Below are 12,927 nucleotides of genomic sequence, written 5' to 3' on the forward strand. Positions count from 1 at the left end.
CCCTACACGAGTTATTGGTCAGAAGTTGCTGCCTGTGCAGTGAAGGGTCTGGGCCCAAATTCACATTCCTGTTTACCCAGGGACATACTGAATCCATGCTGTTGCTGATGAGGGTTTAATGATGCTGCCCAGCATTGCTTGGTAGGGCTCAGCATCCTTCAGCCTTCTGTGTGAAGGTTTAAAACCTGCAGCAATGGCGAAAACCACTAAAGGGAAATCTATTCTCGTTTGACCCAGGACATAACAGATCAGGTGGCGCACATTTTTCCCACATTAGTTACAATTCCTCTCTGGGAAAGAACAATGCCAAAAAAAGGAGAAACTATGACTTCCTCTGTAAGACTGTTCTGTGACAATAGCACCTGTATTTTAGTAGGGAAGCAAACAGAGATGCATCAATGAGCACAGCCCCTGAAGGCTACATTCGAGAAGCAGCTCAGGAACCAGTGTGCAGTACTTCAGAGTTATACTGCTGCTTACTGAGCAATCTTGCAGTCAAACACCTAGACTGAGTTTTCACATATGTTCATTTGTTTTGCTTTCAGTGGAATATTAGTGGTGTTAAAGGTTATACAAGAAGCACAATCGTAACATTTAATCGCTCAGTTAAAACTCCAGAGTAGAGACAAACTTTTTAAAGCACTCAGTCTAAAGTGATTTATGAATTGCTCTAGAGGGATGTGCAAGTACGGAGGCAGACATCACCACACGTAGCCAACACAGCCCTCCTGCTTTCTCGGCACATGCTGGCCAAGCATCTAACCCCAAGCTCTGCATTTTGACTCCTGAGGCAACTTTATGATCCCAGCATAACTTCCAGCTCCTGGAGCTCGCATGGGCAAGGCAGGGTAGAACTGGGGCCTCTGTCTTTAGTTTGTGATTTCTTTGTGAATCTTTGGTTTGTTCCTTTTCCACATGCTGCAGTTCACCTCCTTTCTGATGCCTTTTTTCATCCCTCACACACATGCTTCCTTCCTAACTGACAGGGGGCATCACCTAGGGCAAAACAGCACCCAAAGTGCTTCAAATCCGAGTGCTGGCAGCTTTGTGTGACCCAGTGTCACCTTTCCCTGCACTGCAGAACATGCAGAATGAGCAAGTGTGCAAGCCTCTGCCTTCCCTTTGTCACACGTGCAGGGGAAGAAGGGCAATCTCAACTGCTGACATTAAAGCAAGGAGGCTCTGCCATTTGTGAAACACTTTTAAACAGCAAAAGGGTGTAGTGACCACTGCACAAACTACACAGATCATGTGCCTTCTGCAAGGCTGCTGATTGCTGTGAATATTATAAATTAAAGGATTTAGTCATATGAGATAAATTAATGGTTATGTGGTAATCATCTGAAAAAAACTTAAGACAGTTTTAAGTTTTTTTCTGACTCTTGGATGAATGAAATTTTACCATGGTCAAAGACCAGGAGCCAGAAGGCTCTCAGGGCAATTTAAAAATTATGTTTATATCCTGTAGCAACTACTGGCCATAAGCTTAGAGCATGGTTATGACCAGTTCTTCTAGATAATTTTTATTTATTTACCTCTCATATCCAAGAATCATAGCCTCTATTATAAAGCCAAATTCTCTTAACTTTTAAGAAGTTCCATTATTTACCATTTCAAAATAATTATTATATTATAATAATATATACAGAAATAAGGCACAATGCTTTATGGCTTTGCTTCAACTTTTGAATTTTTTTATGAAATATGGGGGGATAATAGCTTCATGTACAGACAGATTAATAAAATATTAATCCTCAAACCACCACAACATAAGCCCTGGAGTTTTAAATATTCTTTAAACAGCATGTATTTAATCTGAATAGTGAAGTCAATACATCATCTCATCAGAGCTGAAGCACAGACAGCCACTGCAGCCAAAAATGCCATGTTTTGTCATTCACTGACATGCATACTTCCCCACTGGGTTATTTTACCTGCTTCCTGGTCCGTGTCTTCCCTGTTCTAAGTTTGATGTATCTGGCTATCAATTCATTCCTACCTGAAACAAAGAAAAATTCATGGTAAGGGACAAGCAGCATCGCACCCAGAAACACCATCAAAATGCCACATTTGAACACGAGCTTCAAGCATATCAGGTTTATGTTTTCTTACACCTACGCCACTTTCCTTTGCAAACAATTTGCCAGCATTTCTCATTGTTCACCAGTGTTTCCCTTCTATCTCCCTGACAGGCATTGCAGGTGCCACAGGAACTCTGCAGAGGACCATGAGTTCAGTGTTTCCCCACCAAAGTCCTGCAGCAGTTTGCAGGCAGAGGCACCTCCTCGGCCAGCAGCAGTGCCCAGAATGATCTCTCACTGGAGAACCTCCCATGCTGGGGCTGCCACAAGGTCTGGGCTCCTCTGGTTTTGATTCCTACTGCTCCAGGTGGTGTTTGTTCCCTGGGTCCCCTGTGGGGAGAAGTGGCTGCTCTTGAGCCGGTCGTGTGCTACCTGCGCCTAAGTGCCAATCACACAGATGTGACACCTTCTCTCAGAGTTTTAGTTCTGCAAGGAAGACAGCAAAATCTGTCCTTCCTACCAGAAAGCCTCCTCCAGTGGTGCAAATCACCATCCCAGTTCAGCAGGTTATCAATCACACCCTTAACTGTACTCACAAGAGTGGCTGCCCTGCAGTGCTGAAGTTCCTGTGGGAGCAGGGCTGATCAACACGGTGGTTTGTTATTCAGAGCTCTGTTGCTCTTTGAAATGTGAAATACTTCCAAGTCTCTAAAATGGCTATTTTACTCTTCTTCAGTCACACATTATGCTACCTAATGCAAATGAACATTTTCTATCCAAATAATTTCCTTCCTAAGTATTGCTGACATGGAAGATAACACAAGTTTTATGTGGTGTCCTGTTTATTTTCACTGCATATTATGTTACGTCTCCATGAGTTGTAATAACTTAAATATACTTGTTCAACAAGTCCTAAGCTACAGAGCTATTTGTATTCAGCACGGGGGAAAAGCAGCTCGTGCGTAGAAAATGAGAAAACTGATTTAGCAGAGAGCTGAAAATGGGGAGGTTAAGAAAATAACTTGTCACCCACCAAGCTATTTTGAAGTGGATGAGTACATACCTGGGGAATGCAGAAAATTATTATATCAGCCAGGCCTTCAAACCCTTACAGTTTTAATGTGGGGGAGAGATGGGGAAGTTTTGAAGCAGCCTGCATATGTTTGAAGGGCATTTTGTTGACTGAAAGACTGAAGACATTTAGTCAAACTAGACTTTTTTCTTCTGTCTTCCCCTCTGAGCCTTATTTTACACCCTTTGTATCAAATGTCTCATGGTTCCTGTCTCTTCCATGTTTGCTAAATGGGTACCAGAACATGAAATATCAGCATGCTTCAGAGCAAGAGCTGCATTTTTGTTTTGGTCTGGACTTTGTGCCTCATTTCCCACAACATGCCACTGGTTTGTAACTCCTCAGCAGGTCTCTTCAGGACAAACTTCAAGAGGTAAATTTTGCGTGAGCAAACAGTTACACAAACCAGCCACATTTCTGCACACAAATGAGGGATTTCCGTATGCAAACAGAGGAGCAGGTAGTTACCTAATTTCATGCAAAGGCCTTGTCTTCAGGCTGAACAGTTCTGCAGCCTGTAGTGCCCACAAGATACTTACCATTTGCAGTGAACAAGTGCCTTTGTGCTCATGGGGTGAAACCACGGAATGCTGCACCTCTGTATCTCCCTATTCTTGTGTTCTTTCTCATTACCCAAACAGAAGCCTGCAAGAGCTTCTGCAGGCCTGCAAGGCTGTCTGCGGCTTGGTGAGATGCAGAGATCACCACATTCCTGCAATCATTAGGGTGACAGGTGGTATGGACATTTTTGTATTTCTAAATGCACATTTTTATTTAATTGGGGAATGCCAGCCCTCCAGAAAGTACCTGCTTTGCATATGTTTAAGTGTAAGCACACATTAATAGCCAGAATGGGGTTTTTTGCTGCAAAAAGATGGTCAGATTGTTCTGATCAGCAGCTGGTGACCGTGCAAGGCCAGTGATGCTATAAGGTGATGTAAAGGATGTGATGCCATCTCTTGTCCCTCTGTCTGTGCTGCAGATGTTTCAAATGCCTGGGCACAGCACAGGTCACTCCAGCCACCCCTTGCCCATTAAGGCAGCCCTATGCAGCCCTCGGCCACAGCTGAGGTCTCACAGTTCTCCTCCCAGACAAGACAGCTAAAAAGCTATTCTTAAAGGAAAGCTCAGGTTCCCAGGCAGCCACTTGACAGGAAAAGCATCTTTATTAAAAACACCAAGCACTGAAAGTCTAGACTGTATTATTTGAGTGCTGTCTCTGATTGAGCCCCAGTCCATCCATGAAACGCTTTGGCTTCACTCAAGGGGGGCTTCTGTAGCCATTATCTAGCTGGGCAGGGCTATGACTAACAAGACTGCAGTTTTGGCAAGTGATCGCTTCCCTGAAGCTGAAGGCTATCCATAGCCTAACTCCAGAAGAGTCAACAGGGTGGAATAATTTGCCTTAACTTGCAGGGACGAGGAACTCCACAAGGAACCATAAAAAGTGGTCGAGGCAAAAGCCTAACATATAGTTTCCTTACCACCATGTTTTCAACACAGCAAGGACACATGCATCAGGTTTAGCCAAAGCAGGAGATACTGAAGCCTCACTAAATACCTTCTCCCTGGCCACAATGATTTGAAAAGACATAAATTCTTTCCTGGGTTACCAAAAGCCATAAACACAAACAGAAGCACTGCCTGACATAAACAAGATAGATGCCCCCAACTAAAAGTTTACAGCCTAAATGTTATCTACCAAACACTGGTGCTCTTCTTTACCAGGTCTGACAGATAGGGACAGAAATGATCTTATCTCCAGATCAACTAAAGCCCAAAGAGGATTTTAAAGAAAGGAAAGCTTAATAATCCTAAAAACACCCTTTCCTGTTCTTGGGAATGAGAAGAGTCTGAAACAAAAGGAGGCTCGAGGAACTTCTTTAATTGGCCATTAGAAACCTTAGGGTGAAAAATGCTCATTAGTAAATAGATCTGTTTTCTCTCGAAGAGCTCAGCTGTGGAAATACTTTCCATACACGCCCTCCCTCTGTCTTCTTGTCATATATATCTGGGAAATTGCCTGGCAGAAGAGAAGGGGTCAGATTTATGAACTGTAAATTTTCAGCTCTTTCTTCTTGTCATTCGCTATGACAGCATCCTACTTTGAATGTCTTGCTTCAGGTATCAAAGAACAGCATGGGGAAGTGCCTGGTTAGATAAAACATCTTCACAGCACAGGAATCTTCTCCAAGGATCTTGAAAAAATCAGGATATTTTACATAGGCTGCTTCTTGGAGTCTGCTTTTTTCCCTGTTAATTCAGACTTTATCTGTCATGTCCTGTGCTGTCAGTGCAACTGCAAACTATCATTCTCCCTGGACTGATGCTGAGGAAGAGGCATTCTGTGCAATGGAACATCTTTTTTAATCATGGCATGGAGTAAAGACGGAGAAAACAGCTAGAAAACAGTGCAGATGCCAAAAACCTGTGAGGCTTTACGGAGAGACAAAGCTCTACTGTGGCCCCTCCAAGGGAACAGCTCCCTCCACCTTCCCAAACCACTGCCCCATCCCCGAGTGCCACCACGCTCAACAGGGAGTGTGTGGTGATCCTGGACACCTCTCAGGCAGCAGAGAGCCGACACTTCTGCTCCTCTTGTTCAAAATAAGTAGAAGCAGCTGCAAAGTGGGGAGGCTCCCACCACCCCTCCCCGGGGGAGGCAGTTGTTGCTCTAACAGAGGGCCCTTGTGCAGGGAGCCTCCCCCACCAACGCTGTTTCCAAGAACAGCCTAAAGCAGCCAAGCACTGGCCCCCACAAAGGCCTCCATGAGGCTCCCTGGTCCATCCTTGGTGCTAAGGGTGTGTTTGTCCCCACTTTCCCAACACCAGCAATGCCCTCAAAGGTGAAAACCCACCCCTGACTGAGGAAGGCATAACTGGCAACCCCTTCATGGGCCAGAAATGGGACCACCACCACCTCTGCCTCAGGGGAGCCAACAGGGCACCACAGGCAGCTCTACCAGGACCTGCACGAGCTGTGGACATTCTCCTGGCCACACCATGTCCCTTTTCCCATGTCCTGGCCAAGGGCATCACTGCTCAAACCCAGGCAACAGGGCAGGGAGCTGGTGCATCATGTCCCTGAGCAGCCGCGAGGCCAGCGGGCAGCTTTATTTAGAACATTAATGACACAAATTAAACCTCTGCCCTCCCAGCTCCCAGTAATAGGCACTACCCGAATGGGACAAAAATAGGCAAGTGTGGGAAATAAAGCTGGCTAGCAACTTGAAAATGAACAGCTGATTTTAAAAAGTTTTCATACTCAGCCAAATAATTCAAGTAATGATTGAGTAGAAAAGCCTATTTTATCAGACAATCAAATACTATTAATTTCTTCAAATTCTGCAATACTGTGGCTTCTTCAAATTCTAAAAGACAGGTATTTCCCATCCTGACTGCAAAGTCAGGGAAGAGAGCTGCACAATTTCATCTCCAAAATCATTCTCACAGCCATGTTTACCCATAGCAAAGCTGTTTTCAGCCAGTTGTGGTGAACTCCAATTCTGCTTGGCCTGGTCATCGCACAGTGCTGCCCATGTGCCTGGGGGCCAAATCTGGAGACCTAGTGGGAATTTTGCTCGATGAGGAAGCAGGCTGTGAGCACTCTCCTGGGACAGTCCCCATGAGCAGCACCCAGCTCTTTGGCTACTGCGCCCACGCTGGATCCAGATCCCACCCCAGGCATGGACACTGTCAGCAGGGATGTGCTGGTTTGAGCCCTTTCCTCATCAGAAGGTGGGCACAGGGTCCTTGGGCAGCAGAGCTTGTGGCCTGTGGAGGAAAAGCTGCTCTGTCATGGTGCTCAGGCCCAGCACTTTTCTGCTCCGTTTTGCCGGCAGAATATCCGGCTTTGGGAGATCCCGCCTCAAATTCGGCACCGCCGCTTTCTGAAGACGCCTTATAGCTAAATTGGCTAACAAAAAGCCTCTTGTAGATAAAAGAGCTCTGCGAGTCAACAACTGGCTAAGCAGTTTAAACCTCTAAGTAAGGCATATTCTATTTAAACGTTATAGGCAAATCTAATTTAAGCTTTTAAAAATATTATGGGCAGGTGTTTAAGTCGTGGGCACACTGGGCTGTGCTGGGCTGGGAGGGGGCTGGGCGCCGCTTCCCAGGCGGGCAGCATTTTGTTCAGCCAAGCTTTCTGCAGAAGGGCCACGTGACAGAGGCCAAATAAACAGCATCTGGGGATTTTCAATTACAGACCTTCACCCAGCATGCCTGCACTGTAATCTCTACCAGATGAGGCTCAGGCCTCACTATTTTCAATAATTCACACACTGTGTACACATAACATGACAATAAGGGCATTCATGCAACCGCCTGATTCGCACATCAAAGCTCCCAAATGGCCAGCTGTAAGCATGCTTACTGCTGAATAATTCATTCTTTTCACAGGCTTGAAAAAACGCTCAGCGGGAGTTGGCAAGCTTGTGTTCTTTCCTGTGTGGTATGCTAAACTCAAATTTTGAAAGAGGTACAGCCCCACTAAAAAGAGTCAGAGATACAACTATTTAAATGTGCATTTGCGAGCTCTCGGATGGCTGCTCACAGAAAAAAAAAAAAAGAAAAAAAGAGGAGAAAAAAGCAGTTCTACATTTCCAAGTGGATAGCAGAGATAAGAGGAAATAACCAACATATCCTCTGAGGCAGGTGGTTAACAGAAATAAAATGATAAAGCTGTTTTCTGGCTGGTAAAATACTTTTTACACATATTATTCCTGGCTAAAATTTTTGGATATACCAGGCGCATAACAGTCAACAAGTTCAGCAGACTTGAAATTTCCTCATACTTAGCATAAATTTTCTACTAGATGGCAAAGAGGGTTTTTGTTAAGACTAACACATATGAAAAAGGCAAACACAGAAACACCAGAGCTAATTCTGTAACTCTTATTTACTGTTCTCAGCGATACGGGTTGAATACTAATTTCTACATGATATTTTAACAACTCCAAACTTGCAGCAATGTCTCTGAACATTTAACTTGCAACAAGTGAATGTTCCAGATTTTGTAATACTTTCACTTAATGCAACAGAACCATCATTTCTTTAGGAGAAAAAAAAAAGGGGGAGGGGGGGAGAAAAAAGAAGGGTCTGCTTCATAATATCAAGTTTTCTTGACTGTCAATCAGTGCCTAAACCAGCAGGATCAACTAGTCATGACCTCTTCTTATAGCAAACACATGCTGCTTACCAGCTGTGGGCTGTGTTTTTTACATCCTTTTCTCTATCATTCAGAATGGCTTCCTCCTAATCACAATAATCCCAAAAGTGCTAAAACATATCAATCGTCCTCTAAGCCCTGCCTACAAAAGGCCAGCCGTCCGGCCTTTATGGGCTTGTCCAACAGCAGCTGATACTTCATTCAACTACAAATCCAATTTAGCAGTTACAAGAGGTTTAGCATCACTGGAAAAATATTGGTGTTGATCCTGCACTCTTAAGTCAGCAAATATTCCTTTGCCATATTGTTTAGCTTTTTCTGCCATATTTACACTTCTGCTGGATTTCCCTGAGTGACTTCAACAACAGCATTTAACCTCTGAACTGGTAATATTTACAGTTGATCAAACAGTGATTTTTAAAATATGTTTACCACAATTACAGAAACATAAGCCTATTTGAATTCCAACTGTTATAATTCCAAAAAAATCCCCAACCAACAACCCTAAAAACAAACACAGTCATTTCACTCAAAACCATAGAGCACACTTTATGTACCAGTCATGCAGGATGTTATTTATTATAGCCCTTCGGGCAAGTTCATGGCAATTCTTTCACTTATGCATTTTTAATTGCCAAGTGAGCCAATGCAAACACTCCCTTGATTCCCCCTACACCTTTTCTTTTTATTTTATTTTTTCCCCCTGTTTTCCTGGTTTTCTTTTTTTTTCCCCTTTTTCTTTTCCCCCTCTTTAAGCAGCAGTATATGTCGGAGGGCTGGGGCCCAGGAACAGGCAGGTCTCACAGTCCCCAGGGAACGGGATTGGATCAAAAACATTAACTGTGTGTCTTCAACCTGCTGGAGTTTGTTGGTGCTCTGAAACCTTTGGGAGCCAAGGGTCTGGCTCAGAATTTAGGTCAGGACCATGCAGAGAAGTGGCCAGGCAAGGACAGGACCAGGAGGGGACAAAGACCTCAGGGTTCCTAAAATGGGTTTTAAGGGCTGCCCCAGTGGTGTGTGTGTATGCACTCACACACAAAACTACAGTGAGTCACTTAAATATTATTATACACAACTTAACTGCTTTCAAGGCATACCCTAACTGGGCTGCCCAAGAGGAGAGGGGAAAGAAAAGATCCCAGAAACAAAATAACCGAAATAATCCCTTCGGATGCTAATGAGCGAACAATTACAATGACTCATCGAAGTTATATCATAATGATACTTCCAAAGAAAAGAACTTTTTGTGTATTATATTAAAACCAACAACAATAAAATGATCCCAGATTGAATCAAGACCACAGTTTAATTTACACAGCAAAAGGGAAATGACCTAATAGTAGCACAGAAAGATATTCTCCTCATGTCAAGTCTTAATCTTTGGGTTTTATCCCAGCTTCTTTTTTAGAGAAAACAATGAAAAAGACCCATAGACACATCTGGTTCAAAAGTGTTCATTGACATTAATGCAATGCATTGGATTCTGTTTGGCAGGTCCTCATACTGGGAAATATTCCACATAAGCAATGTTTATTAATTTTCTTCTTCTGATTTTTTAAAAACACAGGCAGAATATATTTCGAAAAGAGAGGAGTAATCCAGAGAGCTCTCTGAATATTCATTAATTAATATTTTGTCAGTGTCAGTTGTCTCAACAAAAGAAGGTTTTACAATTTACTCTAAGTCCCTTTTAATTAAAATTTAAATGCTATAAAAATACATGGCTTTTTTTTTTTTTTTTTTTTGCTCCTACTACTTACAACAAACTGTATTTTACTGCAACCAAAAATGCATTTCAAAACAAACAGCAATTTTTATGCTTCAGAATATACAAAGAAATCCCCACAGGAGGAAAAAATATATCCCCATATCCCCAAACTTGACCTTTGCCATATCTCTGGATCAGCTACCTATGTTTAGTGGATTATACAAAAACCTGGATGTCCTTAATCTGACATTGTGGGTTTTTTCCCCTGCTCTGATAGGAACTGTCAGTAACCTCTCTGCGAAGACCCTGTGCAAATTCCACATGCAGTTCCCGGGTTGGTTTCTGAGGTAGTTGCAGTTTCTCAGTGACAGGAGCAGTTCAGAAAGGAGCAGACTCTTGCCCAATGCTGCTGATAGAAAGTCTGATTTGGACAGGAATCCTTCAAATACACAGACAATGGACTGGCTGACCTGTCATGCATGATGGATGAGTTAAGGGGATTAAAACCACTATTTGCATTAGAATAGATAAAAATTAGCAAAATACAATTTCTCAGTAGGTGGCTTCAGTTCTGTTTGTTCTCTTAGGCAAAATGAAGTTCATTTTTAAAGGAATTATGATTGTTTAAGTAATGCTTATTTGCAGAGAAGAAATTCTGGGTGCTGGTTTGCTTCCTATTGTTTATTCTTTAAGAGATACGCTTTAACTATCACAAAAGTATCCTTTTCTCCCTGTGTTTATTACTAGAGCATTACACAACTACAGTGTTCTAACTACTTTAAACTGTATGTATACCTTAATGCTTACATGTTCCTAAGCTGCATATACCCCCCAAAAAAGTGGTTTGAGTTCAGGGAGAAATGATCAAAAAGACCAAAAAATTGCATTAAATTGTGTGTTGATGCTTCGGTGAGGTTCTGAGTACGAGCCTGTGACTCAGGAACTGTAAAAGGCAGATGCTTGAATCACTGCAGGTTTCTTTTGATCAGATTCATATTGCACACAGTGCTGGTACTTAAAAGACTCCGAGATGGCTGCACAAAGTGACCTAATGAAAGGCTGGCCTCACAGAATATCATTATACTGTTTATACAACATAGCTTTGAGAGAAATCTGTATGGACAAATTGGTGCACACAGGCAGGCAAACAGATGCAGAAACTGCAGAAACATCCATCTCCCCCTCACTCCTGCTGACAGCAACCAAGATCTGTCTCTTTGTCAGACCAGGGCTGTGCAAACCATGGAGCTCCTGCTCTTTGCAAGGCTCACACATCCAAAGTGCAGGCAGCCAGGAGCCTCCAGAAAATCCAGCACCTTTTAAAACACACGTCTGTGTGCTGCCAAATATGTTACTAAACTCTGCCTGTTTTCCCAGTGAACTGCAGTCAGACCAGTGGTATGTTCCACCATGCCCTACAGCAGCCCCAACAGAGAGCAAAGCTGAGGCAGTAAGAAGGCACATTTCTTCCAGAGATGACATTACCAACAGCAAAAGCTGTGACGTGATTTCTCAACTCAGCATTTACTGTAATGAGATTTTAAGAGAGCAGGTCACTTCTCTCACTCAGTGATGGGGGTTCTGGCAACCTCCAGAGGTTGTCTAAAACAGGGCAATGCCAGATCCTGCAGCCATATAGCTCTGTGCATCCACAGGCAAGGGAACACCTGGTGAGCTGCCTTCATTTTCAGCTCTACAGACCCTGCACCAGGATTTCATGCAACTCTTTGCAAAAACTATTTGTTTAGCTTACAACTTACTTGGTGTCTGTGTCCCAAGCAGTTAAGATGCTTTATTTTCACAGCAGGTGCAAAAATGTATTTAAATTTTCACTATGTCCAGGGTATTTGGCCTTGGTTTGTGTTAGATGACAGCTTCTGACACCAGATGGGCCAAGTAGAGAAACATTTGACCAGCATATGAAAGAGCTTGGGATACATCCAACAGCAACCTTGGTTTCCAAGTTATTTCACAAGCACAAAGTAGCATTTTGTGGAGATTTTATAGCTAACAGTGTCATTCTAGCTACAGTACAATAAATATTATGCACCAATTACAAACCCACAAGAGAGACGTACAACATACTTGAGTTACAGGGTAAGTCATTCCTTGCAAACTCAGTCTCAAAACACATTTAAATTTGAGATTCCCTTAACTCTTCTTTTTTCAGCGTAAAGAAAGACCTCTCCATACTTCCTTCCCATTAGATCAGCTGCCCATTCCTGCCTCCCTGCAGAACCCAGCTGGTCACTGATGTTCGAGCTGAAGTGGAGGAGAACAATATTGCTGCACTTCTGAAGGATTCCCAAGACACCAGTCCAAGGAGAGAAAAAGAAACCTTAATGTCATCATAAACTCAGGTATCAGAAAACCACAAACTGTTTAAGAACAGAAGACACCACTGCTTATTTTGAAGTTCAGCTAAGAGATACAGCAATGAAAAGCTGAGTAATCAAATAATACTGCACCATAATGCATTTTGTTTAAATTTGGAAATGTTCCTCATAACCTACTCATTTGTCTGAGAAAAAAATGCCTGCTTGGCTCTCCCTGCCCCTCTGCCCCAGGCCCCAGCATCCCACTGTACATCCCAAGCAGGGTAAATACCATGCTGCTGATTTCATTATAATTGAAAACCACCATTCATGCCTTTCAAAATCTGCAGGGTTATCTTGCAGAATCATAAGAAAATTTTGCTTTGTGTAGCCACCAAATGCATTAGAACCCTAATATTTGTAATCTTTGTCGCATATTTTTTTAGTTGAAGTGGTTGTTTTGGTTGATGGGAGGGCTCTTTAAAGGAAAACAATTTAAGGGGTAGGACATGCCAGAGAACTGAAAGAAAATCACCGTTATTTATAATCTTTTCACCACTTACTTGTTTCTACAGTAAATCACTACTTTCTTTTGCTTCCCAGCTCATGGCTTTACTTTACATAACATTTATTCAAAAAGT

General features: G+C 42.8%; 1 protein-coding gene across 1 annotated transcript in view; it reads right to left on the reverse strand.

Annotated features, from left to right (window-relative positions):
• Positions 1 to 12,927, reverse strand: part of LOC309574630 (transcriptional enhancer factor TEF-1-like) — a gene marked incomplete at its 3' end in the record, with an annotated part of 113,951 nt that overhangs the window by 1,914 nt on the left and 99,110 nt on the right. Inside the window, exon 4 of the mRNA XM_082284411.1 lies at positions 1,935 to 1,999. Coding sequence (XP_082140537.1) covers positions 1,935 to 1,999 — 65 coding nt within the window. The remainder of the gene's footprint in view (positions 1 to 1,934; positions 2,000 to 12,927) is intronic.

This window comes from Coloeus monedula (genome assembly GCF_965178545.1).
Source record: "Coloeus monedula genome assembly, chromosome: 6".
NCBI lineage: Eukaryota > Metazoa > Chordata > Aves > Passeriformes > Corvidae > Coloeus > Coloeus monedula.